This window comes from Antechinus flavipes, chromosome 2 (genome assembly GCF_016432865.1).
Source record: "Antechinus flavipes isolate AdamAnt ecotype Samford, QLD, Australia chromosome 2, AdamAnt_v2, whole genome shotgun sequence".
Taxonomy (NCBI): domain Eukaryota; kingdom Metazoa; phylum Chordata; class Mammalia; order Dasyuromorphia; family Dasyuridae; genus Antechinus; species Antechinus flavipes.
In genome coordinates, this window is record NC_067399.1 from 21,933,672 (window position 1) to 21,961,200 (window position 27,529).

General features: G+C 61.0%; 1 protein-coding gene across 2 annotated transcripts; it reads left to right on the forward strand.

Annotated features, from left to right (window-relative positions):
• Positions 1–1,829: 1,829 nt before the first annotated feature.
• LOC127547391 (cytochrome P450 26B1) lies at positions 1,830–27,529 on the forward strand. 2 transcript variants are annotated; one of them, XM_051974282.1, is made up of 7 exons: positions 1,830–1,954; positions 2,279–3,513; positions 8,960–9,184; positions 22,234–22,509; positions 23,141–23,296; positions 23,520–23,801; positions 24,329–24,809. In XM_051974282.1, the coding sequence occupies exons 2-7, from the start codon at positions 3,310–3,312 to the stop codon at positions 24,719–24,721; spliced, it is 1,536 nt and encodes a 511-aa protein (XP_051830242.1). In that variant the 5' UTR covers positions 1,830–1,954; positions 2,279–3,309; the 3' UTR covers positions 24,722–24,809. The 2 variants fall into 2 exon arrangements, with proteins under 2 accessions (XP_051830242.1, XP_051830241.1); XM_051974281.1 differs by lacking the exons at positions 1,830–1,954; positions 2,279–3,513 and having other exon boundaries at positions 8,134–9,184; positions 24,329–27,529.

Consider the following 27,529-nt stretch of genomic DNA (forward strand, 5'->3'; position numbering starts at 1 on the left):
AAGTCACTCGGCAATCCCCGCCCCGCGTGCGTCTACTCCTGTTGGGGCCCGAGCCAGCACAGCCCTCGCAGGGAGAGGAATAAGGGGATGCTTGCGGCTCCTCCCCCTCAGCCAGAGATGGGCCCCCCTTCCCTGCCCAATCTGCTAGGTACTGGTGCTGAGCAAGAGATCCAGGTTTTCCCTTTCCCTTCTGACTTCTGTTAGGAAGGAGGGAGAGAGGAAGCATGGAGATGAGAGAGAGAGAGAGAGAGACAGAGACAGAGAGAGAGAGAGAGAGACAGAGACAGAGAGAGAGAGAGAGAGACAGAGACAGAGAGAGAGAGAGAGACAGAGACAGAGAGAGAGACAGAGAGAGACAGAGACAGAGAAGCAGAGACAGAGAGACAGAGACAGAGACAGAGAGAGACAGAGACAGAGACAGAGAGACAGAGAGACAGAGACAGAGAGAGACAGAGACAGACAGAGACAGAGACAGAGAGAGAGACAGAGACAGAGAGAGACAGAGACAGACAGAGACAGACAGAGACAGAGAGAGAGAGTGTGTGTGTGTGTGTGTGGGGGGGTGTTCTCCCAGAACTGCAGTGCCATAATTGTCCACCAGGTGGAGTTATAGGGCAAAGAGTGAGAACTCGGGTGGCCGGCGGAAGATTTCGCTCCCCAAAGCTCGGCGCTCCGCACACACACAGGCCCCCGGACATGCTCGGCCCCCGCGCATCCCTCCCCGGGCACACGCGCGCGAGGGCCCGGAGGGAGCGCACGGTCTCCTCGCGCACACGCAGACTTCCAGCCTCCCCTCGGGCTCCCTCCGCTCTCCTCCCGAGCTCCAAAGTAGAAACGCGGCGTTCCCAAAGCCCCGGCGCCGCCACTGTCTGGATTCGGGAGAGAAAGGTGTGAAGGGGCGTGCGAGCCAGTTCTCACTGCCCGCGCGCACACCCCGCCACGGCCGGCTCCCGCACACGTACGGCGCCCCCGGCCCCCGCACAGCCTCGGCGCCGCGCCCCCCGCGGCCCTGCACACCGTGCACGTTACTCCCTTCTTCGAGGAGGGGGGAGTTGGAGCCCAGTCTGGCGTTGGCACGGGCTCGGGGCGCCGGCGAGGAGCGGATGGAAAAGAAAAGGGGAGGGGTTCCTGGAGGGAGGAGACCCCCCTCCCCATATTGGACAGGCCCGAGTAGAAGCCGCCCTTTCCACCTCTCTGGCGCGCGCGCGCCTCCACACGCACGCACACACACCCCAACACACTCACCCCGCACAGCTCCACACGTCCCAGTGGCAGGGGCACACATGTTGCGCACACACGTGTCATCTCACACACTCTTCTCCCCCCACCCCCACCCCCGCCCCTGGGCAGCCAGCGCGGGAAGGTGGCGGCCCCTTTCCGAGCGTGTTTATTTACCTATTTGTATCAATGAACGCTTGTGCCTCGGGGCTCCGCCCGCCCCACCCCGCGCCCGGACTCGGCTGGAGCGCCCAGACCAGCCCGCCTGGCGGCCGGTCCGACGTGCGTCCCGCCGGCGCCCGAGCGGGGTGTGGGGGGGGGCAATCCCCGGTCACCCGGGGCTCTCGCCACCCTGTTTCGGCTCGGAGGACTGAACCGCGAATCTAGGGCACTCTCTCCCGGGAGTGGGCGGGCTGGGAGCGGGGTGTCCCCCTACCTCCACGCGCCTGTCGCCTGACCCGGCTGGACAAGCAGCGGAGGCGGAGGCTGGCCGCGGGAGTAGGGGGCTCAGTCTGAGGGCTGGGGGCCCGGCGATCCCCGCTCTGACTGAGCCTGGTGTGTGTGTGTGTGTGTGTGTGTGTGTGTGTGTGTGTGTGTGTGTGTGTTGTGTGTCTGCCTTCTCGTCTTAGGTGCCGAGCCCAGCGCAAGGGGACGCGCGGCCCGGACAGCTGACGGAGGACGGCTGGACAGAGGGCCGGGGAGAGGCGAACTGAGTTTGATCCTCCAGCGGCTACAAGTGGGTCCCCGGCAGGCAGGCGGGCGGGCGGGCGCGCGTCCAACACTCACACGCTCCCGGGCCGCCGGGCCCGGCCTCTCACCACGCCTCGGGCTTTGTGAGAGTGGGGGGGGGGGGGCGGCGGGCGGAGAGGGGGAGGGGGGGAGGCTGGCGGAGCGCCCACGGCGCAGCCTCCCGCCCCTATATAAACACACGCATCGCCTCAAATTCACATTGAGAAGCTTTTAAAACCACCAGCCCTGAAATCCTGCCTCCTGCTTTATTTCTTCTTTTTTTTTCTCTTTTCCCTCTTTCTTCCCTTCCCCCTCCCCCTTTCCCTAGCAGCAAGTCCAGAGACGAGAGACACAATCCCGCGGACTGCCTGCCTTTGCTGATTGATACAATAACCCAGCTCGGCTTCTCCACCGCCCGCCCCCCAACCCCACCCCGCCTCACCCCCTCCCTCCTTCCCTCCCACCGGCCCGCGCCTCCTCCTCCTCCGTCTCCTCCTCCCCTCGGGCTCCGGCTCCGGCTCCGGCTCCGGCTCGGGCTCGGGCTCTCGGCGTCCGTCTCGTCCGCCCCGCGCTCGCGGCTCACTCCGTCTCGTCCGCTCCGCTCTGCTCCTCACTTCTGGCCGCAGCCGCTGCAGGGGCGCACGGGCAGCTTTGAGAGACTGAGGCGCCGCATTAAAGTTTGAACAGATACAGAGTCGGGGGGTAGGTCCCCGCATTTCCCCAACCACCGTTTCCCTTCCTCTTCCCCCCAAAAGTTTTGGGGCTCTCCGGTGATTTTTGGATCTGGGGAGATAGCCTCTCCTTTCCGCCTTGATTAGAATTTTTCATTTTTTTTTCCCTCCGAAATTGGAATTAAAAACAAATCCTCCGGACGAATCGATCGCACTTTAATTTTTCATTTTTGTTTCATCTGATTTTTTTTTTTTTTTTTTTTTTTGCCTTTCTCCCGAGCGAGGGGGAGGGGTCCGCCGGCCCAAGTTTTCCCAAGTTCACCAAGCGTGGTGCTTGGAGAAGGAGAGCGGGCGAACTTGAGCGCTTTGTCCTTAGTCCAGTCTCCGCCCCGGCCCCCTCAGCCGCCCCCCACCCCTCTATAAAGGAACACAAAACAAAGTTACACTTTGAGTGGCCTCGGGTCTTTTTTTTTCGGCAGGTTTTTTTTCCCCCTCGAGACCCCCTCTGAGACTTCAGCCTCTTTCTCCCCAGTCCCACCCCCTGCCTTCTCTGCATCTGGGGAGCGAGCAGGGGACCCCACACCGCAGCCCCGTTTCCGGCTCCATCCTTTGCTCCCCTCCCCCACCGCCTCCCCTCCTCTCTCCCCTCCCTCCCGAGCACTCGGAGCCAGCCAGCGAACCAACCAAAAATATGCTCTTTGAGGGGTTTGATCTGGTCTCGGCTCTGGCCACCTTCGCCGCCTGCCTGGTCTCCGTGACTTTGCTCTTGGCCGTGTCCCAGCAGCTGTGGCAGCTGCGCTGGGCAGCCACCCGGGACAAGAGCTGCAAGCTGCCCATCCCCAAGGGCTCCATGGGCTTCCCGCTGATCGGAGAGACGGGTCACTGGCTGCTCCAGGTAAGGGCGCGCGCGCGCCGACTCCCCTCCGGGCCGTCCCATGCCACCGCCGCGGCCCCGGAGCGAGCGCGGGCTGGCCTCGGGCACGTTAGGATCGGGCTTGGGGGGGGTGTCAAACCCTTGAGGAGGAGGGCACGGAGGAGCAGGGAAGGTGGGCAGGAGTCTGGGGCTGACAGGGCAGCGCAGGTGAGGACGGGGTTCTGCTGAGGGGGAGGCTTCCAGGAGAGGGGGAAAGGGGGGAAAGTGCGTGGCCGCTTGGCAACGGGGCGAGAGGTTAGGCTGACCGCTGGGGAGTTCTCCGGCCGGGGAGGCGAGGCGGCCGGGCGAAAGGGAGTTTCCCTGGCTGGGGCTGGGTGGGGAGCGTTCGAGAACCCCTAAATCCATTTATCCCCAACTCCTCCACAAGCCGATGCGGAATGGGCAGGTGGCCCCCAGCCCATGGGGGATGTCCAGGTGTGAGTTTGCCATCGGGCGAGTGTGGCTTTTGGCCGTCCGAGGGGAGCCCCGTAGCCCGAGCACGTCGCTCCCTCCTCCCCACCTGCCTCTTCTCTGCTTCTCTGCCTGCCGGCGCTGGTCCCCAGACCGCCGCGGCTGGAGCTGGGGCCCGGCCCGGCAGGGCTACGGAGGCGGCGGAAAGGAAGGAGAACATACGAGCCAGCCAGCCCGGGAGGACTTGTCTCTTTAAGGAGAGGGCCGGGTCCTGGCAGCTGGCTCAGCTTGGCCAGGTAAAGCGCGTATTCTGGGAGTGTGTGTGTGTGTGTGTGTGTGTGTGTGTGTGTGTGTGTGTGTGTGTGTGTGTGTGTGTGTCTGCGCGTAGACGAAAGGAAAAGTGACAAGCTGGGGAAGCCCGGGGCACGCGGCTACCTGTTTGGAAAAGTTTCCTCTGTTTATTTATCTTTAAGAAGAAACTGGAGGGCGGCGAGGTTAGGGAGGGCTGTCCGAGGAAGACCCGGGCAGAGAAGGAAGGGACTCTCGGCCCCGGGGATCCCGGGAAGCTCAGCGCCTGCTCCCGGTTTAGACTCAGAAATCCCGCAGCCCCGAGATCCTCTCGGTATCTGGGGGTGGGGGGAGGGTGGGGACCGGGCCCAGACCCCGAGGTATTGTGGAGATTAACCGGAATTGACCCGGTTAAGTGCCAGACAATAGCTGTTGCAACGTGATATCCCCCTGCCCCCGCGCTGTCCCCCGTAGGGGAATGGGGAGTGAGAGCTTTCCGAGCCAGATACATGGGGAAGCGGCGAGGGTGGAGAGGGAGAACAGGCAGAAGGGAGGCTGACCTGAAACCAGGCAGCTTGGAGATTTCTTTCCATGGGGCTGCAGGAAAGTGGGGAACGGGGGACGCCCTGGGGAAAGAAGAACCGGGTTAGAAAGGGAAAACGAGCTTGGAATAGAGCCCGTTCGGGTCACTTCTCAGGTAGATCAAGAGAGGGAGGGGGCGGGGGGGGGGGAGGTCTGCTTTTACAAGCGTTAGTCCGGGCCGGGCACTCTGCTCGTCTCCCCCATTCCTTTACCGGGAGACGTGTGTGTGTGTGTGTGTGTGTGTTGTGTGTGTGTGTGTGTGTGTCTGCGCGTAGACGAAAGGAAAAGTGACAAGCTGGGGAAGCCCGGGGCACGCGGCTACCTGTTTGGAAAAGTTTCCTCTGTTTATTTATCTTTAAGAAGAAACTGGAGGGCGGCGAGGTTAGGGAGGGCTGTCCGAGGAAGACCCGGGCAGAGAAGGAAGGGACTCTCGGCCCCGGGGATCCCGGGAAGCTCAGCGCCTGCTCCCGGTTTAGACTCAGAAATCCCGCAGCCCCGAGATCCTCTCGGTATCTGGGGGTGGGGGGGGTGGGGACCGGGCCCAGACCCCGAGGTATTGTGGAGATTAACCGGAATTGACCCGGTTAAGTGCCAGACAATAGCTGTTGCAACGTGATATCCCCCTGCCCCCGCGCTGTCCCCCGTAGGGGAATGGGGAGTGAGAGCTTTCCGAGCCAGATACACGGGGAAGCGGCGAGGGTGGAGAGGGAGAACAGGCAGAAGGAAGGCTGACCTGAAACCAGGCAGCTTGGAGATTTCTTTCCATGGGGCTGCAGGAAAGTGGGGAACGGGGGACGCCCCGGGGAAAGAAGAACCGGGTTAGAAAGGGAAAACGAGCTTGGAATAGAGCCCGTTCGGGTCACTTCTCAGGTAGATCAAGAGAGGGAGGGGGCGGGGGGGGGGGAGGTCTGCTTTTACAAGCGTTAGTCCGGGCCGGGCACTCTGCTCGTCTCCCCCATTCCTTTACCGGGAGACGTGTGTGTGTGTGTGTGTGTGTGTGTGTGTGTGTGTGTGCGTGCGCGCGCGTGTATGTGTGTGTGCTCCCGCGCGTTTGACACTTAATCCATTGCAGCCCGGCCAGGGAGCCCCGGCAGCCTCCGAGTCCCTCTCCCTTCCACCTGGGCCGCGCAGAAAGAGTTAACGGCGGCCGGCTGGGATTTTTTGGCCGCGAAGTTAGGAAATAAAATTTCAGAAGCCGCAGAGCCGCGGCGGCGGGCTCCCTCCGCGGTGTGCCGGGGCTGCACACTCCAAATCACAGCCCAGACACTCCCGACTCCCCCCCCCCCCTTCCCCTGCCCGGGCGCCCCCAGCCCCGCCCGGGGCGGGCGGGGGGAGTCCCGCAAACTGAGCGGGAGCCGAGGATGCTTGAGGGCCAGGTCCGAGCCAGGGAGGGGGAGGGGGCAGCGGCGCCCAAGGGGTTAACGGGCTCCCTGGTGAATCGAACCTTTATGTTTTTCGGGGCCATTTGTCAGCTTTTTACGGGGGTCCCTCCACGGGCTCTCCCTTTCCACTGAGCGCCATCTAAACAGAGCCCCGGGCTAAAAATACAACATTTTTGTATAAATTGGACTCGCGGCTGGAGTGGCCGCCCGATGAAAGTGCTCTTTGTGGAGGCAGGCGGTGGAAACGGCGGACAAATAAGTCTTTATTAATGCCACCAAAAGCGCACTTTAATTATAGTTAAGCAGATCAGAGGCGAGGAGCTGAAGGGGGAGGGGGCGGCGCCCTCACGAAATTCACAGCCAACTCCGATGCGAGGAGCAAACCGGGAGCCCCCCCAATCCACTGCTCCCCCCCCCCCCCCCGCCCCTTGCAGCTTCTCCCTTTCATCAAGGGAGAGCTCGGAAGGGAATCGCTCCCCGTGCTACCGAGTGACAGGGCAGAGCGTACGGAGGCGGGAGGGGCGGGAGCCCGTACCCGGGATCCTCCGCGGGCTCTCCCGGCTCCGGGGCCTGCACGGGGGCCTGTCGAGCTTCCCTCCCAGACGGCTCCGGCGCGGCGGCAAGGCCTCGCTTCGCCCCTCTGCGGAAGGCCATGTGGAAAAGTGATTGAGAAGCCGTGGCTGGCCCGGGAGGCTGTAGCTCAGCCTGGAGCCGGGGTTCTAGACTTGCGTGCCTGTGCGTGTGTGTGTGTGTGTGGGTGGGGGGGGGGGGTGTGAGAGACTGAAGGACTTACAGACTGATTTCTGGACTTGGTTTTCCCTGAAAGAAAGAAAAGTGAGGAGGGGGCGGGGTGAGGCGAGGCGGAGAGCTCCCGGGGATCGCTAGGATTTGGGAAAGATGCCGGGCTCGTGCCCCCCTCCCTCCCCCACATTGGGGCCATTGGGTGGGGGCGGGGGTGTCTTAAGCCTCAACACGACCACTTCAGTGGAGGAGGAAAGGAAGGGTAGACAGGTAATTTCCCTCCTGTGACCTGGGCCGAGTGTTAACGGATTGGGGAAGGGGGAGGGGGAGCCGACAGTGGCCCAAGTCAGATGCAGAGCAACTCTGTTCCCCCCCCCCCCACTCCCCCGCCCTTCGGAAATTTCGGTGGGTTTCCTGTCATTCCGAAGCAGACCGCTCCCCCCCTCCCACACGCCAGGCAGCCCGGTCGGGGTCGTCCCCATTTACTGCCCGCCACCCCCCTAACCCGGGCCCAGGCGGCTGGGATCGAGTTACCTGCAGTCCCAGCTCGCTAGCCCCGCACCCCGCCCGGCCCCGCCCGGCCGCGTAATCGCCCCCTAATTAACCCACAGCCGACAAAACCACTTCTGTGTCTGGCTTCCGCGGCGACCCGGCCCCGCTCCGCCCCCTCCTCGGCCCCCTCCTCCCTGCTCTTCGGCTCGGTCCCCCGGCAGGGGTTCCACGGTCCGCCCCGTCCCGATTCGCTTCGGATCCGCCTGGGAATCCCGCCCGGCGGCGGCCCCGGAGCCCCGGGGCGGCGGGGAACACACTTTTCTATTACGATTATGTTCTGAAATAAATTTATTTATTATTTCAGTGGCCATAAACCACCCCGAAGCTCTGCCGCCCTCCAGAATGCGCCGGCAAGACGGCGGATGACATCATATTAAAATACCGAGAAAAAATGAAAATTATACCTACATACGTACACATCTAGCTATATAGCCGAGCTCAGAACACCCTCCCCCGCCCCCCCGCCCCGTACCATCTCCCCGACCCGCTCCCGAGCGGCCGCCCCGGGGGGAGGGGACCGTGCGCGACTATAAATAGGCTCTGGCCATTGGCCATCCGGCGGGGAATCGCCAGCCCGTGGACAGGAGCCTGGAAAGATTTATTCTAAGAGTGGAAGAGGCGGGTTGGGTCGGGCCGGGGATCGGGGGTGCGGGGGGGGGGCAGGGCTTCGCGCGGGGCGGGGCGGGGCCACTCGGGGTCCCGCTGGGGCTCGCGGCTCCGCACATCGCCCCGTACGGTTCTGAGAGCCGCAGTTAAAAGCCGGGGGCCAGGGGAAGGGGGTGCAGAAAAAATATTATCCGACTCGGTGCCAACGGGCTGCGCGTCTCCTCTTATTACCACGGAGATTATGATGTCTTTTCCAGTTGGCGTTTGAAAAAAATAAAATAAAATAAGACGTCAGTGATAGGGAGGAGAGACGGTGGGGGAAGGCCGAAGGGCAAATTCTATTGGAGATCCAGCGGATTCTCCTTGTCCTTGAAGGCCAGAAAAGGGGCAAGGGTCAGTGGAATCTCCTGCCTCCGTTTCCCCCTCCCCTCCCAGAACACACACTCTCCAGGATGAACTGGGGAGTCAGAAACACGGGTTCAAATCCCGTCCCGGACAAACAATAGCTCTTGATCGTGGTCTTCATCTAACCTGCGTCAGCCTCAGTTTCCTCATCTGTAAAGTTAATCATGGGAGTCAAGAATCAAATGAGATATAGCGTATGTGAGCTATCCGAGGAGCTTTAAAGCGTTAGCCGAATTCCCCACAGCCAGCGGCTGTATCGCCCTCACTAAGTAACTTGACTTCTAAGGCCTTCATAGGGCTCACCTGTAAAAGGTGGACAAGATGGTCTCCCGGGGCCCTTCCGTCCCTAGACACTGCTACCCCGCCCCATTCCATCAAAAAAACAAGTTTCCCGATTGACCTGGCAATGACCCGCTGTTTGTCTTGTCTGTCCCTCCCCCGCGGCCCCCTCCCCACCCCAGGGCTCCGGCTTCCAGTCGTCCCGGAGGGAAAAATACGGCAACGTCTTCAAAACCCACTTGTTGGGGCGGCCGCTGATCCGCGTGACGGGCGCGGAGAACGTGCGCAAGATCCTCATGGGCGAGCACCACCTGGTGAGCACCGAGTGGCCGCGAAGCACGCGCATGCTCCTGGGCCCCAACACCGTGGCCAACTCCATCGGCGACGTCCATCGCAACAAGAGAAAGGTAAGGCTCTGGGCCGGCCTGGGCCGGGGGGAGCCGAGTTCGGTTTTCCGTGGCCAAGGTTTCTTTTTCGATTTTCTAGACCCCCTCTCACTCTCCGCGCCCCTCCACCCCCCCACCCCCCCAACCAATTTTCCAGGCAAAGGCCGCTCTCTTTCTGGCCTCGAACTCCCCCCAGCCCAATCCGGGAAGGGATTTGGGTCTCTTCCCTGCTTCTGGCTAAACTGGGCAAACCGACGTTTCTCTGGGCCTCAGTTTCCCCTCCTGCAAATTGAAAGTTTTGCCTCAGATGATCTCTGGGGCCCTTTGCAGCTCCGGATGGAAGATCTTATAAATATCTGTGTGTGCGCAGGGGCTCTATCTATATAGGTGGCTGTTATTTTAAAAGACCAGGCTCCCTCCATACTTCCGGGATTCTCCCAGCAGACCTCTTGGTCCTTTTGCCCCCTTCTTACCTGCTCCAGCCAGGTTTGGGCCTCTATTTCATGGCCCTGAAGGCACTCCGCGCCCCCCTCTCCCTAGCGCCCTCCTCCGAAGGGATGGCGCTCTGGTGACAGGGACACATCATCGCACCTTGGCCCCCCTCCCATTCTCAGCGCGTGGCACCCGTTCTCTCGCTCCTTCTGCCCCCTGGCGGTCCGCGAGACCCCAGACCCTTTCCTATTCCCTTCCTCGATTTGTCTGTACTCCTACGAAAGGGCAGGGGGTGCCTAGGGACCAACAACGCCGCGGGTGGGGCTGTGTTTGGCGCTGGGGGCAGCGAGAGAGGGCTTCAGGTTACAGGGGTGAGGTGGGTGCAGGATGCAGAAATCTAAAAGTTCGTGGCTCTTGCTCCCTTGTTCCAAAGTACGAGATCCGAACCTTGAGACCCGGTTCGGAAGTTCCGAGGATCTCAGGCTCAAAATGCTTGGTTCCATCCCGAGGTTCCATTGAGGAATTTTAAAGGGCGATGCTGGATTGGCTGTGTGTGTGAGTGTGTGTGAGTGTGTGTGTGTGTGGATGAGAGTGTGTGTATGAGAGAGAAAGTGTGTGTGTGAGTGTGTGTATATGAGTGTGTGTGTGTGTGAGAGTGTGTGTGTGAATGTGTGTGTATGTGAGTGTGAGAGTGTGTGTGTGAGTGAGAGAGAGAGAGAAAGTGTGTGTGTGTGAGAGAGAAAGTGTGTGTGTGTGAGAAAGTGTATGTGTGTGAGAGAGAGAAAGTGTGTGTGTGTGTGTGTGTGTGTGACCGCCGGAGATCTGGGCCCTGTGGGCACGTACCCTAGGAACCTGGAGCACAACTCGGCCCCTGGCAAGGTGGCGGCCCTGAAGCTCCTCCCGCCCCTTCACTTTCCTGGCCTGCCCCGGGCCCTCCCCGGGAAGGGAAAGTAGAGGAGGGTTTGAGAATTCGGAGTTCCCCAGCCCGCCCTGCCCGCTCTCCCGCCTCCCTCCCGCTGCCTCCGCAGCCGCCTCAGCGTCTCCCCGGGGTCCGCCCCGTGGCACGTGCTGTTTGAACTGCAGTAACCCCAAAGCTGAGCCCCGAGCGCCGCCCCCAATTTCCTTTTTTAAAGCTGCCAAGGAGACAGACGGCTGGGCACGCCCCCACTTTCCCACCTCCACCTCCTAAGTCCGGGGTTCACCGAGTCCTCCTTCAAACTGGGAACGGGCGGTTGGGGGAAGAAGCTCCTATTTGCGGTGTAGAGGTTGGGGGCTGGGGAAGCCCTCCCCTTCAAACCGGACTTGGGGAACCTTAGCTCCGCCTCCCCTCCGGCTCTCTTTCCGGGCCTCAGTTTCCTAATCTCTTAAACCGGGGAGTTGGAGTAGCTGTCCTGGCGGACTGAGAAAGTGAAAGCGAGGGGGACTTGGTTTTTAATTCTATTCAGGCAGCCCAGATAGAGACCTACTAAGTGCTAGGCCTTGGGCTAGACAGGAACTCCCAAACCAAGGTGGGCGATAGATTCTCGCCTTCCAGAACTCGCGTTCTCCTCAAGGAGCCGCCGGCATTTGAGATTTGTTGAAATCCCACTGCTTTATCTTGCTTTATTGCCATCAATTCATTGGAGCTTTTTCGTTTATTTATTTATTTGTTTGTTTGTTTTTTATTTATTTACTTCCTTATTTGTTTATTTATGTATTGAAATGCAGTCAGCAAACTCTAGTAAGAGAATATACTGTGTCAGGTGCTGAGGATACAAAGTATATAAAGGAAGATACAGAATCAAGGGACTTCCCCTTGGGGAAGTGTGGGGAGGGAGGGAAACCGCGGGCTGCACTGATACACTAACCAGATAGGGGCGAGATGTAGCCGAGAAAGAGCCGGGAGTCCGGGCCGGAGGGCCCTTTCCCGTTCCCCTTATTAGAGCCTTTCCCAGGCTGCTTTTCTCCGGTTTGTTCTGCGCATTTCTCCTGTGCGCATGGCCGTCTGTGAGTCGGCTCCCCTTTAGAAAGTCTTTGGCCTTTCTTTTTATCTCCAACGCTTAGCACCGGGCCTGGGGCCTATAGACACTGCTCCCCCTCCCAGCGCTGTGCTGGACACAGGGAGAAACAGACTTGCTCCGATCCTGGAAGCAAGGAGCCGGAGGCCCTGGGTTCAAAACCTACTGCTCTGCCCAGTCTGATCTGGAATCTAGGAGCCTCAGTTTCCTCATTTAGAAAATGGGGATAATAATGGTCAGTGTCTCACAGAGCTGCTGTGAGGAAGCAGGTTTGTAAAGGCCTGTAAAGCTTTGTCTAGAAGCCATTATATCCCGTGAGCCACTGGGCTCGTGGACACGCTGAGGGGCACTTCCCAGCTCTGAAGCTGAATGGGCCCAGGCTGTGGCCATCTCCCCCTTTCTTGCAGTTAACTTTTGCTTTGTGATAACACTGGCTACGTTGAATAGTCAGCGAAGCAGCGTTATTTTTATATCAGAGATAAAGATAAAAATTTTTTAACAAAAAATGACTCGTATTTCTCTGCAAGTTGAAACTCTGAAGTTTTTCTAAGCAAATCTCCCTGGATCTTTTGAATTTTATGTTTTTTCCCCCTTAAAGCCCATGGTAAGGAGGTAATTCACAGGCCTGGATCAGAGCTTTTATGGAGAAGGGAGGGGAAGTTACTTACTCAGGGTCATGCTTCTCTTCAGGAGAGCCAGCGTGTGAACCCAAGGGAGGAGCTTGCTAAAAAAAAAAAAAAAAAAAAAAAAAGAGCTGGGAGTCCAAAATGGAAGAAGGGGGACTCCTCAAAAGTGAGGGAAAGTTCCTGGGGAGTGTGGGCTGTGGGCCATCGCCTGGCTCCCCAGACTGCTCTTCGGGAACCTTAGGGATCTGGCTGTGGGAAGGGTTTCTTGGGGAATCTTTCCCAGACTCCCCTGGAATAGAATGGCCCTAAATCCTGGTTTCTGCAGGAAGGGACACAGAAAAAGGAGGGGGGCTCCTCGTCTCTAGGACGGTTGGGGAGTTAAAACATAGCCAGAAAAAGCTGCTCTCATCTCTGAGTCGTGTGGAAGGCTCCAAACTCCATGGGCTCTTCGGGGCTTGAGAAGGCAGATGAGTTGGGAGCTGGGCCTCCTTCGGCTTTCTTGGGAAGCAGAGGCTGGAGGGAGCCTCGAGGAATGATGGGCAAAGGTGGCTTTGCCTGTCAGTGTCCTTGTAACCTGGAAAGCCACAGGGCCTTCCTCAGGGAGCAGCCAGGCTTTGGAGGCCTGCGGTTTGCTTTTCTGTGACCCCAGCCGGGGTTTTCCTGGCGGAGACACCGGAGCCGCTGGCCATCTCCTTTTGCAGCTCGTTTTCGGGGTATAGAAGGCGTAGGGTTAGTGAGTGGTGAAGGCTGAGTTTGAACTCGGGTCTTCCAGGCTGTCTGCTGCGCCACCTAGCTGCCCGGCCCCGGGATGCAGACCCAAGGACCTAGCAGCCAAGGTGTGAGCAGCTTCCTGACTAGTCCAGGGGAAAGAGCCTGGATCCTTCCCCTTGTTATCTGTGACTTTAGACAAGTGACTTTACTCTGGGACTCAGTTTCCTCAAAAGTAAATGGAGAGGTTGGACTAGAAGGCCTCCGAGGTCTCTTCCAGCTTGAGCCGCACATCTTGTGAGGGAAGGGCTGGTGAGCTCGGGGGTCGAATCATAGAATTTGGGAGTGAGGAGGGGCTTCAGCAGGCCTTACTCCAGCCCGGGGTGGAGGGAATCCCCAGGGAGCCCCGCTGCTCCCCAGCCAGGCACAGTGTCATCTGGGGAGCTCCTTGGGGGTGCCTCGGAGGCTGGTGTCGGGACTCAGTGTGAGCCGGGCCTTCGGGCTCGGTTTGGGGGGTCAGATAGGGAGTTCCTGTCGGGGAGGTGGAGGCCTCCCTGGGAGCTGAAGAGAGTCAGTCTTTCCACTGGTGCCAGCCTGGGCCCCAGCCCTGGGAGGTCTGGCCAGATGTTCCGTGGCCGGTTCTGACAGTCACCGCCGCTCCCAGGTGTTCGCCCTTCAGCCGCCCCGGTGGTCTGGGGCCCGTTGCTGGGGAGAGTCCGGAATCGCAATTGTGCCGAGCCTCCCACAAGGCCGCAAAGTCGGGGTGGGGGGTGCTCTGGCCCTTGGCGGGGAGGGGGCAGCCAGGCTGAGTGTCTGCTGGGGGAAGGGGCTGGAGAAACTTCTAACGGGCAAGAGATGGACTAGGTCAGTGCTGGGAGAACAAGACACGTACCTGATCCTGTGCCGAGAGCCTTTTTATTTTTAAACAAGTGGGATTTAATTTGATCCTCACAACAACCTTGGCAGGTCCCATTTTATTCCCTTAATATTCCCATCAATCCCATATATTATTCCCAGACGAGAAAGCTGAGTCAAATAGATTTGAACTTGGGGCTTCCTGTTGTTCGGACTGCAGAGCCATCTGTGTCTGCCCCGGTCAAGGCAGCGTTCCTCGCCCCCGACAGCGTTCCTCGCCCCCGACAGCGTTCCTCGCCCCCGACAGCGTTCCTCGCCCCCGACAGCGTTCCTCGCCCCCGACAGCGTTCCTCGCCCCCGACAGGGGTCACTTAGCTTCTGGTGCCCGGAACCTCTTCCGAACCTTAGCTTCTTCTTCACCTTCCCTTGGTCCTGGAGCCCCCACAGTCCGGGGCAATCTCTCCATCACTTCTCAGAAGAACGCTTTTAAATGCGGAAAATAAAACACCCGAGACTAGGGAGAAAAAGCCATTCTTTAGAAGTGGTGCTCGAAAAGGTTTTTCCAAAGTTCAGAGCCCGGCTGCCTTCGCAGTCGGGTCCCAGAGCAGAGGCCGGGGGGGCCACAGGTAACGCGTGGCCTGGCCACATGACCCACGAGGAAGCTCTCTTCCCACTCCAGCTCCCAGTGAAGGGCTGTGTTGATTTAAAAAGACATTGCTTCTGAGCCCTGAGTCATTTTACGAACAAGGCCAGCGGGATGGTCTTTGCTGTCTCTCTTGGGCCAGAGGCAATCGTGGCGATGGGTCGACAACTTCAGTGCCCTTTGAAAGGGGAACCTCCTGGGCTCTGATTTGTTAACTCGATGAGAAGTTGTTAGCTCGGGCCTATGGGACTTAAGTCACTTGAATCTTAATGGAAGAAACATCTTTTTTTTTCTTTTCTTTTGCCAAGGCAGTTGGGACTAAGTGACTCGCCCAAGGTCACAGAGCCAGGAAGTGTTAAGTGTCTGGGATCAGATTTGAACTCAGGTCCTCTGATCCACCGCGCCACCCAGCTGCCCTGAGACATCTCAGTTTTGATTTTCATCACTTGATAAGGACAATCACCACTTTCTCGGGCCTGTCAGAACAAACATGATGAGCAGAGATTTACCCATCAGCCCAAACTTAGGATTTCTTTTCTTGTCCGATTAGGAAATACTCATTTCTCCCAGGACCCCTGATCCCAGCATTTCCAGGCTCCCCTCTCCCAACCTGCTCTTGACTGAACCTGTCTGCTCCTTCTTACCCTCCTCTCCTCTCCCTATCCCTCTTCCTTTCCCTCTCCTTCCTCTTTCTCTTCCTCATCTTCCCGCCCTCCTTTTCCAATCCTTTCTTTTCTCCTCCTTGCTCTCAGTGGTGTCAGCCCTCCTTACTGAATCACGGGGAGGACTCTCTTCCTCCTCGTTCTCCACCCCCTCCTCCTCTTCCAAGCTGCCTCTACTTTGTGGAGGACATCCCGGGGCGCCCCAGATTGAAGGTTCCCGCCTGGCGGCTGGCGTGGGCAGGGAGGGAGATCCTGGCACAGAGGCCTGGCACGTGGCATCCTTGGAGATCCTGCGCTGGGAGGGACCCTGCGAAATGCTCCTCTACCTGGGGCAAGGACCAGATGTCTTGGGCTCATTTAACCCAAATCTCTTGATATTTTCGAGCTTCACGAGACCCTGGGGCTCATCCGGCCTCGCTTCTTTTTGCACACGAGGTAACTGTGGCCCAGGAGCCGAGGTTCGCCCAAGTCCCAGAGCTGCCAGGAGTAAGCCGTGACCTCCTTGGCCGAGCCAGGGCCTCTTCCTTGGGTCCCTCCTCCTTCCCGTGTTATAAGAGCTCTCAGTTTCCCCGGGCTGCTGGACAGACTTAGACGTCTCCTGCTGCCTTTCGGGGCTTCCACTCCCCTCATCCTAGAGATAGTTCCATTTGATCCACCAAGTTTATTAGATGATGAATTATTTATTTATTATCTATGTTAATTTATGGACCATTCCTTTTTGTAAGCTGCTTCTGAGGGGCCCAGGACGGGAGTGAGCGTGGGGGACTGGAGGATTATGGGAAGAGAGGCAGGAAGAAGTCATTGGTCTAGTTCCTAGAAAGCCCCTTATCTGGACCTGGAGGTGAGACCCGGTCCTTTCTTAGAACATTTTCAGGGAGGCAGTGAGAGGCAGGCCCTTGGAGCCAGGGCTCCCAGGTTCCGGTCCTGTTTCAGAGCCGGTCCCTGGCCTCCAGTTTTCCTCCCAGAGAAGGGCAGGGGTGGCCCGGGCCGGGGCTGGATGGGCCAGGCCGGCCCACCTCTGGGGCAGGGAGGGGCTGGTCTCGGCAGGAGGGAGCCGTCCCGGCAGAGCTCCAGGCTGGGCCGACTGCGTCTCTCCCCTCGGTCCCACTAATAGATACAGTAACAGCCCCTTTGTTGTGCCAACAGAGCCGATGTCCTTCGCCCACAAAGTTGCTATTTCACCAGGCGCGAGGTGGGCCCGAGGGAGGGCCCCGGGCAGGCCGGCTGCCCACAGCGATTGGGGCCCAGAGATAGCCGGGCAGTGAAGGTCGCTGGGGAGATGGAGGCGGGGGGAGCCCCAGCAGGGTGCCTGGGAGCAGCAGGAGGGAGGCCGTGTCTGGCTGAGGGGGAGGTTCCGGGCCCTCCCCGCAGACTTCTTAAGTCCTGGAGTGGGATCAGCCCCAAGGCTGGGACGGTGATGTTTTTGTCGATGGCCCTGGACAGCCTTCGTCCTGGGAACCTCCCACATCTGGGGAGAAGTGGGACCTCACCTATCACACCTAAAGCGCAGGGGAAGGGGGAGCCCCCCAAGGTGTCCCCTCCCAACCTCACTCTGCCTTTACCTGCCAGCCACGGCCTCCTCCACTCCTGGGCTTTGGGTGTTCAAACAGCAGCTACTCAACTGACTTCTCCCCTCTCTGCCTCGGTTTGCTTCTCTGTAAAGTGGGGGCCCAGAGCTCTCTGTCTCTTCCCAGGCCCAAATCTGGTGCTCCTTCTTTGTCCTCAAATGGTGAGGCCCCAGGACGTTCACTCTAGGGGTAGAGAGGACACTAGAGTCATGGACTCCAAAGGCCTAGGGGGGTAAAGGTCACCCTGGAAGTGTTCCTGGGCCTGCAGTCTTTCTTTCACAGGGGAAATGGCCTGGCCAAAAATTACAAGGAAACGAGGCAGGAAAGGAGAGAGAGAGAGAGAGAGAGAGAGAGAGAGAGAGAGAGAGAGAGAGAGAGATAAAGAAAGAAAGAGAAAGGAGGGAAAAGAAGGAAGGAGGGAAAAGAAGGAAGGAAGTAGATATAAAAGGAAAGAAAAAAGCAAAAAGAAAGGAAGGAAAGGAAAGAAGGAAGGAGATAGGAAGGAAATAAAGTAAGAAGGAAGGAAAAAAAGGAGAGAAAAGGAAAAAAAGGAAAGAAGGAAGGAAAAAAGAAAGGAGGAAGGAAAGAACAAAGGAGAAAGGAAGGAAGTAAAGTTAGAAGTAAAGGAAGGAAGGAGAAGGGGAGGAGGGAAGGAGGGAGGAAGGAAGGAAGGAAAGAGAGAAAGAAAGAAAGAAAGAAAGAAAAGGATTTCCTTCAGGATCATGAGTGTGCCTAGGACTTTGTTTCAAATCGTGTCTTAGACTCTTTTTAGTGTGTGATTTCAGTCTGCTCACTTGACATTTCTATTCATCCCTTTTCTCATGCCATGATTTCCCTGAACTCTGGCACCCAAGTCTCTGAGTTTTAAGTCTGGGGTTCTGGGAGCCTGTGATCTAGCCAGTCCTCCCCTGCCCCATTGTACAGATGAGAAAACTCAGATCCGGAAGGAGGAAGTGATTTCTCCCGGCAGGGCCCCAGAATTGTCACTAGCAGAGGTGGGATTTGAATCCAGACCCTGTGAGGGGCCGAGGTGAGATTCTGCCTGATGGGGCCCGGTCTTCCTGACTGTCCCTTCCCTTCCTCTTTCATTCAGCATCAGGGAAGCCAGAGACCCCCCCCCCCCAAGGCCCCAAACTGCCGCCAGGGTCCCGCTCCCGGGGCCGACCTCCGAGCGACCTTCTCGGGCCCCTTTGCTGGCCTTTGGGGGTCCTGGGGGGCGGGATGCAGGGCCCGCACAGAGGGGGCAGGGGCAGAACCCGGCCCGGGCACCAGTCATGCTCAGCAGTCCCCCGGGAGAGGAGCAGGCGGGCCGGGCTCCTTCTGAGGTTTGCCCAGTTACTGACCCCGGGGTGGCTGATTCAGACCGAGGCTGCCGGTGCCAAGAAGCCGGGGCTCGGGTTCAGACCAGACCTCCCTTGGGTGTGGTTCTTTTCAAGAAGGGCTGGGCCTTTCCGAGCCATTGATGGTTCTAAGAAATGTTGAGGTTGGTTAACACTGGCAGGGAGCCCCGGAGATCTCCAAGGGCCAGGAGGCTCCCAGTTAGCCTGGGCTGGGGCCGCTCCAGATGCAGCAGGGTCAGCCGAGCGACATCGGCCCGAGGCCCCGAGGCCCCCGAGGCCGGGCTTCTCATGGAGCGACCCCCCACCCCCGGCGGCTCCCAGAGGGGGACTTGCCCAGGGTCACACGGCCGGTCAGTAGCGGACCTTGGATCAGGACCCAGGCTCTCGCTGCTGCCTTGTCTCGGGCTCTTCCCACCCCGGAGAACAGCAGCAGCCCGATTTCCCTGACCTGGGGGGCCAGTCCCAAGGGGAATGGGGGGCTTGGATGTGGCCTGTGGGCTCCCTTCCAGCTCGAGGCTCTCGTTCTGAGGTCCTGAGACATGGTCCCGGGGTCTCTGTGTTCTATAGCTGTCTCTCTCTCTCTCTCTGTCTCTCTCTCTCTGTCTCTGTCTCTGTCTTTCTCACTCTGTCTGTCTCTGTCTCTCTCTGTCTCTGTGTGTCTCTGTCTCTGTCTCTCTCTTTCTGTCTCTGTCTCACTCTGTCTGTCTCTGTGTCTCTCTGTCTCTCTGTCTCTGTGTCTCTGTGTCTCTCTGTCTCTCTTTCTCTCTCTCTGTCTCTCTCGCATGTGTGTCTCTCCTTCTGTCCCTGTCTTTATCTCTGTCTCTGCCTTCCCTCACTTTATCTCCCTCCGTTCCTGTTCTGTTTCCAGCTCTGTCTCTCTTGGTGTCTCTGTCTCTCTTGGTGTCTCTGTCTCTCTTGGTGTCTCTGTCTCTCTGTGTCTCTGTCTCTCCCTGGGTATCCTGCCGCTAACCCTCCAGCCTTTCCCAGGGGGCACCAGTCTCCCCGCCCAGCGAGGGCCGGCTCCATGTCAGGCTCCTGGCCACGGTGCCCCCCCCCCCGCCCCGCCGAAGAGCCCGGCCCTGGCCCGGGAGGCCCTGCCGGAGGCAGCCGGGTGGGGCGCGGGACAGGGGCTGGGGCTGACCCGGCCTCTCTTTGCTTGCCCGGCCCTGGGGCTCTCGGTGCCTTCCTTCCCGGGCTTCCTTGGAGAGGAGAGATTCACTGTGGGGAGACAGCGCTGGGCCGGGGGCGGGGAGAACAAAAGCTGAACGGGGGCAGGTAGAGCGTACGTTTGGGGGGGCAGCTGAGGGGGAAAATGAGGCACCGGGTCAGGGTGCCCCCCGGCCTCGCTCCTGGAATCCCAGAGTGGGCAGCTGGGGAGGAGTGTCGGGGGCAGGGCCGGAGGCAGCTCCTCGGGGAGCCCCCATTCTGCCGGACGGATCGGCCGCCCTGAGCCGCTCTGTTAAAGGGCGATGGGAGCGAGAGCCGTGCTCCGCAGCTGGCCTGGGAGGTGGAAGGAACACTCCCCGTCCCATTTTACAGAGAAAGAAACTGAGGGACGAGCGACTCCATGGGCGACCCCCTCGGCTCACGGGCTCTTGGTCCGAGGGGAACCCAGTCCCAGTCCTTGCCTCCGAGGGCAGTCAGTGAGAAAGGCGGGACTTGAGCTCAGGACTCTCGGCGGGTGATTCTGCCTCTGCTCCATCCGCACGGCGGCAGAGGGGCCGGGCTGTTGGGCGCCGGGCGGGGGTCCGGGCGGGGGGTGCCGGGCTGGGGTCTGGGCGGGGGGTGCCGGGCTGGGGCCCGGGCGGGGGGGGCCGGGACAGGAAGCCCATCGGCATTGTTGGGGGGGCCGCAGAGTCATGTTCTGGGACGAGGGCGGGTAAAGGTGGGAGGTTCTGCGGCTGTTGGGGGGCGGCGGCCCTGCTTCTGCTGCCAGGGGCCCTTTCCCCTGATGGGAGGAGGAGGCAGCGCCCATCTGAACCCGGACGTGCCGGCGTTAGCTCCCGAGACCCGGCCCGGCCACAGGCTGACGGTGGGACTGGCGCTTCTGGCCCTGCTCCCCCGGCCCACTTCTCCCGGCTCCCGCGCCCCCCGCCGCTGCTCCCTCTCGGCTCTCAGGTAGCCCCGGGAGCTCCCCCAGCCACGGGCCGCCCTTCCTTGTTCCCTGGGGGGCTCGGTGCCCCCTTCCTCCGTCCCCCCGCCCGGAGCTGCCTCCGTGCCCTTCTCGGTGTCGCAGCCCTTGGCCGGGCGCGTGCTCGGGGCCTGTACTGAGAGGGCAGGAGTTCCCTCCCCCGCGGTGACCGGAGCCTCAGAGGCCTGGGTCCCCGTCCCAGCCCTCACCTCCCGGCACTCAAGTGGGCTAAAAGCCCCCGAGGCAGGACGGTCGGGGGGAGCCCGACTCCATCCATCCCTGAGCGAGTCCCTGAGCCGTCCTCCTCCTCCTGGGCGGGCGCGTGGGGCCGGGGGCCCGCTCGGAGGCAGGGGCTGGCCGGGGTGACCTCTCCCCGTCCCTGGGCGGCCCCAGAGCCGCTTCCTGTCCCCGGTGGGAGCAGACCCCGAAGGCCCCCCCAGCCTGCGCCGGCCCGGCCCCCCGCTCCTTCCTCCCCTCCCTCCTCCCACCTCCGCAGCCACCAGGGACTTCGGTATGAAAGTGCTATTGTGAGGCTTGGCCGGGCCATGGAAGGGCCAGGGCTGTTATTTCAGCAAACCCTCTGGGCCCGCGGCCCGGCCATTAGCCATGCACGTCTCCGGCCAGGAAAATGTTACCTTCTCCTCCTCCAGCTGACTGCAGGGGAAATTCTCAAATTTACAGTTTGTGAGCTTGTTATGTTTGGGGGGGCTCGGGCAGCGGCCCCCGTGCGTGCGTGCGGTTGGAGTTCTGGGGGCGGCGGGCCCCGGGGGGCAGAGTTCCCCCTTCCTCGGCCGGCCCTGCCCCCCCGCTGACCTCCCTCCGCCGGGCGGCCCCCTCCCGCGGGGGGGCACGGAGCGGGGGGCCGGGCGTCCACAAATAAACAGGCAGCCCCTCTCATCTCCTGCACGCCATGGGCGGGCGACGGGCCGCCTGAAAAATGTGGGGGGGCTGAAGGTGGGGAGGGGGGCCGGGGGGGGGCTCGGGGAGCCAATCAGGAGGGGGGAGGGGAGGGGAGGTGGAAACAGGGCGTCTTCCGCTGCCAAGAGCGGTTGGGAAAGACAGAAGGGATTAAAAAGGCATCTTGTCTGGGGTCTGAGACACCCTTTGGATGGGCTCAGAGAGTCCTTGGGGGCGGAGGTCAGGTCGCTCGTCCCTCTGCGTCTTGGATGTTGGCGGGAAACTCAGCGGTCATCGAGTCCATCCCCCCTTCGTTTTACGAGGAAACTGAGGCACGGAGAGTACGAAGCACCCCCCCCAAGGCCACAGAGGTGATAAGCAGCCGAACTGGGGCCCCCAAGGACCCTCCCTCACCCATTTCCTACTCAATTCACGAAACACTGATGAAGCACCTACTGTGTGCCGGGCGCTGTGGGCAGTCCCTGCCCTGCAGGAGCTTCCACCTCTCGGGGTTTAAGCCCCGGGGCTGCGGCGTTGAGACCCCTCCCCGGGCCCCCCCAGCTCAGGGGGCGAGTTGCCCATCGCTGAGGGTGGTAGGTTGAGCACCCCCAGGCTCCCCAGACTCGCTCCCTGGCCCCGGGCGCTCTGTACTAAGCTCTCGGTAGCCGTTGTCCCTGGGAGGTGGAGACCCCGGGGGTCTCCTGTGTTTTACAGAAAAGGAAACCGAGGCTGAGCGAGACCCAACTGTCTCAGGAGAGACTATAGCTATTGTCCGACTGATCCCTCCCGGTCATTTTCTCCTGCTGGTTCAGGGCCACAGATGGGGGCAGATCTGCTCGGGGCCCTCTGCCCGATCCACCCTCAGCCTCAGGGGCAGAGCCCGGACCCCGGACCCACGGTTGGGCTCGGGACAGTCCGTGGCAGCTGCCGCCTCCTGGCGGTGCCCAGAGTCAGGGGCCCGTGGGGCCCGAGCCCGGTCAGTGTGGTCTAAGTCTGGGCCGGGACCTGCCTACAAAGCCCCCCTGAACCCAAAGATGGGCTTCCCTTACGTCCCACCCTCCAGGAGTCTGCGGCCCAACAGGAGGCCCAGGGCGGAGCCCGGGGGGCACTGGGACACTCACTCGCTTTCCCCGCTTGCCTCAGTTCCCTCATCTGTAAAAAGCCCGCCTCTCCGGCACGTGCTCAGGGCTCCGGGTCTCCCTCGTCTGCAGGTTTTCTCCAAGATCTTCAGCCACGAAGCTTTGGAGTCCTATCTCCCCAAAATCCAGCTGGTGATCCAGGACACCCTGCGGGCCTGGAGCAGCAACCCCGAGGCCATCAACGTGTACCAGGAGGCGCAGAAGCTCACCTTCCGCATGGCCATCCGCGTGCTCCTGGGCTTCAGCATCCCCGAGGAGGATCTCACCCACCTCTTCGAGGTCTACCAGCAGTTTGTGGAGAACGTCTTCTCTCTGCCCGTCGACCTGCCCTTCAGCGGCTACCGGAGGGTGAGTCCGGCCCCCTCTCAGCCCGAGCACCCCCGGCCCCCCGGTCAGGAGGAGTGGGGGAGGGGGCGGGGTCCCGAGCATCCCCGAGCACCCCCGGTCAGGAGGAGTGGGGGAGGGGGCGGGGTCCCGAGCACCCCCGGCCCCGCAGTCAGGAGGAGTGGGGGAGGGGGCGGGGTCCCGAGCACCCCCGGCCCCCCGGTCAGGAGGAGTGGGGGAGGGGGTGGGGTCCTGAGCACCCCCGGCCCCATGGTCAGGAGGAGTGGGGGAGGGGGCGGGGTCCCGAGCACCCCCGGCCCCGCAGTCAGGAGGAGTGGGGGAGGGAGCGGGGGGACTGTCAGGGCCACTGCCTCCGAGGGAGCCTGTGCTGAGACCAGGCCGGTCTCACCTATTCGGGGTGTGCAGAGACCGAGAAGAAGCTGGAATAATGGGGGATTGGACCTTGAAGTTGGGGGCACCTCTGTCTGGGGAACTGAGCATCCTGGGAAGCAGGAAGGTCCTGGGGCTTTCGGGAAGAAAGGAACGAGCCGCGTGGGCTCCCTGGGCCGGGGGAGCCCTGCCACCCGCGGGGACGACCCGGGCGCCCCCTCACCCCCGGTGCCACCCTAGACCTGAGGCCCCCCTTCCCTTGTAGGGCATCCAGGCGCGGCACACCCTGCAGAAGGGGCTGGAGAAGGCGATCCGCGAGAAGCTGCAGAGCACGCAGGGCAAGGACTACTCGGACGCCCTGGACATCCTCATCGAGAGCAGCAAAGAGCACGGCAAGGAGATGACCATGCAGGAGCTGAAGGTGGGCCCGGGCTCTGGGAGGGGAAACTGAGGCAGGGGCTTCCAGGGCGCGGGTCTCACAGAGGGGGCTCAGGGAAGTCCTAGCGACTGACCGCCGGGCGGGGAGGGAACAATGGGGGGATTTCTGGGGGCACCGAGCCTCTGCCCCCTCCCCAAAGGAGCCCGCGGGGGAGCGGGAGGGGGGCTCTGGGTCCTCCCCTGACCGCACCTCCCGGCCCCTTCAGGACGGGACCCTGGAGCTGATCTTCGCGGCCTACGCGACCACGGCCAGCGCCAGCACCTCCCTCATCATGCAGCTGCTGAAGCACCCCAACGTGCTGGAGAAGCTGCGGGAGGAGCTGCGGGCCAACGGCCTCCTGCACAACGGCTGCGTGTGCGAGGGCGCCCTGCGGCTGGACACGCTCGTCGGCCTGCGCTACCTGGACTGCGTCATCAAGGAGGTCATGCGGCTCTTCACGCCCATCTCCGGCGGCTACCGCACCGTGCTGCAGACCTTCGAGCTCGACGTGAGTGGGGGCCCAGGGAAGGGCCGGGGGTCTCCCTGAGGGCTCTGAGAAAGGCCGGGGTCCCCCTGGGGGCCCTGGGAAGGGCCGGGGGTCCGCCTGGGGGCCCTGGGAAGGGCCGGGGGTCCGCCTGGGGGCCCTGGGAAGGGCCGGGGGTCCCCCTGGGGGCCCTGGGAAGGGCCGGGGGTCCGCCTGGGGGCCCTGGGAAGGGCCGGGGGTCCGCCTGGGGGCCCTGGGAAGGGCCGGGGGTCCCCCTGGGGGCCCTGGGAAGGGCCGGGGGTCCCCCTAGGGGCCCTGGGAAGGGCCGGGGGTCCGCCTGGGCATCCTGGGAAGGCCGGGGGTCTCCCTGGGGGCCCTGGGAAGGGCCGGGAGTCTCCCTGGGACCCTGGGAAGGCCGGGGGTCCATGTCCCTGCTGTCGCTCCCGCCCGGGTGACCTCGGACAGAGGGCCTCGGTCCCTCCCTCTGGGAGACGGGGCGCCCGCCTGGCGGCCCCCGGCCCCGCTCAGCCCCCGCCTCTCCCCCTCCCCAGGGCTTCCAGATCCCCAAGGGCTGGAGCGTGATGTACAGCATCCGGGACACCCACGACACGGCCCCGGTCTTCAAGGACGTGGACGTCTTCGACCCCGAGCGCTTCAGCCAGGCGCGCAGCGAGGACAAGGACGGCCGCTTCCACTACCTGCCCTTCGGCGGCGGCGTCCGCACCTGCCTGGGCAAGCACCTGGCCAAGCTCTTCCTGAAGGTGCTGGCGGTGGAGCTGGCCAGCACGAGCCGCTTCGAGCTGGCCAGCCGGACATTCCCGCGGATCACGCTGGTCCCCGTCCTGCACCCCGTGGACGGCCTCAGCGTCAAGTTCTTTGGCCTGGACTCCAACCAGAACAAGATCCTCACCGAGACCGAGGCCATGCTGGGGGCCACCGTCTAACGGGCCCCGGGCCCTCCCCCGCCCGCCTCAGCCCCCCCGGCCTGGGGGGGGAGCCGGTAAAGGAAGGGGGGGTAACAAGGAAACCTGTGTCAGTGGGGGGGGACCCCGAAGCAAGAGGGCCGAGGGGGAGGAGAGAGGCCCTCGTGGCTCTCCTCTCCTCCCCTTGGGCCCCGGGTCGTCCCCACACTATGGGGCCGGGGGGCTCTGTCCCTCCCTGGGGAGCCGGGCCCGGGCCCCCCTCCGGCTCCTCTCCCCGTCCCCGGTCTCCTCCCGGCCCGGACTCCCTCCCCCGCGTGGGGGCCCGGAGGGACCGCTGGGGCCCCGCATGCCCGCGACAGTGTTAACGTGTGGTGTTCAGTGTTTTTGGATGTTGTTTCACATTGTCCCCCGCCCCCCTTTTTCTTTCTGTTCTTCTCTGGGTTGGGGTGAGGAGGAGTCCGCAGAGTGCAGGAAGGAGCCGCCCACTTAGCGTGTTTCCTGCCCCCCTCCTCTTGCCAGGCCCCGGCCGCCCCCAGGCTTGGGGGTCACCCTGTGGCAAGGCCTTCTGGGGGATGGCCGGGAGAGCCTAAGGGCAGGGAGCCCCTCACTGCCATCCGGACGTTGGAAGTCACCTGTTGCTGCTACTCTCACTTCCCCTCCCCCCACCCCGCCAGCACGCCCCCGAAGCCCTGGGTGAGCGCCCGGCCTCCCCCTCCCCAGCCTCGAGCCAGACTCCCCTCCCCGCCCCCAGTCCCTGCCACTGAGAGCACCTGAGCTACAAGCCCCCCGCCATCCCGCGCCCCTCTATTTATTAATCAGTCCCCGGAAGCCCAGAGTTTGCAGGAGCAGAGGGTCAGCCGTGTCCTCCACTGCCCCCGGTCCCGCCGTCGCCCTCGCGCTCTCCCGAGAGGGAGGGAGGAACCCTGGTCTCCCACATCCGGGTCCCGTCTGTCACCTTCCCTGGCTCAGAGCCTTCTTCCAGGGCTCCAGGCCCCGCTTGCTGCAGCTCGCGTGGAGTCGGGGAGGGGACCTGTGGCTCGAAGCCTTCTAACCCTCTGAGGGCCACGCTGACCCCGGACTCTTCCCCTAAGTTCCCCTCCCCCCTCCTGCCCCTCCGCCTCTGGGCGGGCGAGTAGTCACAGCGAGGGCTCGGACCACATCCCGAGGGTGGAAGCTGAGGCGGTTTCGGAGCGTCTCCCCTTCCTGCCGCTCCCGGCCCTTCCCTCCTTCACATTTCCTCCACGCCGCCCGCCCATTCTCCAGAAGGAGACGGAGAGAGGGAGACAAAAGCTCCCCACCATCCTCTGCCTTCCAGACCCTTTTAAAGTCAGAGACGGAGAGGAGCTCTGAGAAAGTCACTGAAGGGGGTTCGGGGAGGGACCACCTTGTTCAGGCCCCGCTTTTCCTCTGCATCTGAAGATGCTGGGCCTGGGACAAAGGTCCCCATCCCTTCACGGTGGGTGAGGTTTGCCTGCCAGGAAGTCTCCCGTCTGAGTCCGGGGGGGAGAAGGGACGGCGGGAACGAAGGAGGGACTTGGGCTTCCTCTCCCCTCCCCAGCCCCTCCCCGCCTTTCCCTGCCAGCCCGTCCTCTCCAACGATGGGTTCAAACCCTCGGAGTCCTGGGGCAGGGTCACCCTGAAGAACGGCCCTCTGGGTAACGTGATGCGAATCGGCCATGACTTGAGGCTGCGCTCTCTGGAGCAGGGATGGAGGATTCTTCAAGGGGGTCGGTGGCTAGAAGCTTAGAGGGTGACTGGGCAGGTACCAGGGACCTGGTGCAGATGCAGGGAAGAGCCAGGAAGGAAAGAGAAGGAAGAGATCCCCAAGGCACCTAAACAGAAAGCTAGACAAAATAGCACGGACTCCAGCTTGGCCCTTGCCTGGTGGACTGCTTTCAGTTTTAGGTCAGAAGCATCCATCTGTTTGGAGTTCTATTGTCTGTCAGATGCGTGTACACACGTGTACCTCCATATGTGCGTGTGTATACACGTGTCTCTCCATATGTGCACTGTATACATGTGTATCTCCATATGTGCATGTGTATACACATGTATCTCCATATGTGCACTGTATACATGTGTATCTCCATATGTGCACGTGTATGCACATGTATCTCCACATGTGCACGTGTGTGTGTCTTTTAGCACTAGGTTTAGATGGGGGCCCTTTGGGGAATGGCATCCTAACTAATACGACTCGGCCGAGTTAAGTCCCCCCACACACAGTCACACACACAAGGCCACACCTGCAGTGGGTTTGCAGAATGAAGCACTTTTGATGTCGGGGCCAAGGTGGTGGCGCTCCCCTGCACCATCCCAACCCTGCCCAATTTGCTATAATATTATTTTATACACAAAAAAACAATTTTTTGGTTGCAGAAATGTTATAATTTGTTTTTTTGTCTGTCTTTATAAACTATTATAAGTACTATTTTTGTTATAATTCAAAATAGATATTTAGTATAAAGGGTTTTTTTGCTGTTAAATATTGTTATTTAGTAAACTATGACCCCCCTGCCCCCCATTATTGTAAACGTGGTTCAAAAATATTAATATGTTTTTATCGCGGTCGTGTTTTTTTTTTAATATTGAGCAAAGAGCGCACTCGTGTTTTTGCGTTTTCGTTTTCGTTTCGTTTTCGGTCATTGTCTGTCATGGAGCTGGTGCTGTGTGTGTGAGTATGTTCTCCGTTGTGTGGTTTTTAATATGTATATAATATTTCGTGTGGCATATTAAAAATGAATGTTGTGCGATTTGTGATCTCAAACATAATCCATGTGGCTATTTTATAGACTTCCATAATAAAAAAGAGGGGACTCTGTGTCTGAA

Bases quoted from the DNA above. Each gene is read 5' to 3' on its own strand.
- LOC127547391 (XM_051974281.1), top strand. From the start codon at position 8,905: ATGACCCGCTGTTTGTCTTGTCTGTCCCTCCCCCGCGGCCCCCTCCCC. The intron at 22,510-23,140 runs GTGAGTCCGGCC...CTTCCCTTGTAG, and splicing joins CCTTCAGCGGCTACCGGAGG to GGCATCCAGGCGCGGCACAC. The intron at 23,802-24,328 runs GTGAGTGGGGGC...CCCCCTCCCCAG, and splicing joins TGCAGACCTTCGAGCTCGAC to GGCTTCCAGATCCCCAAGGG.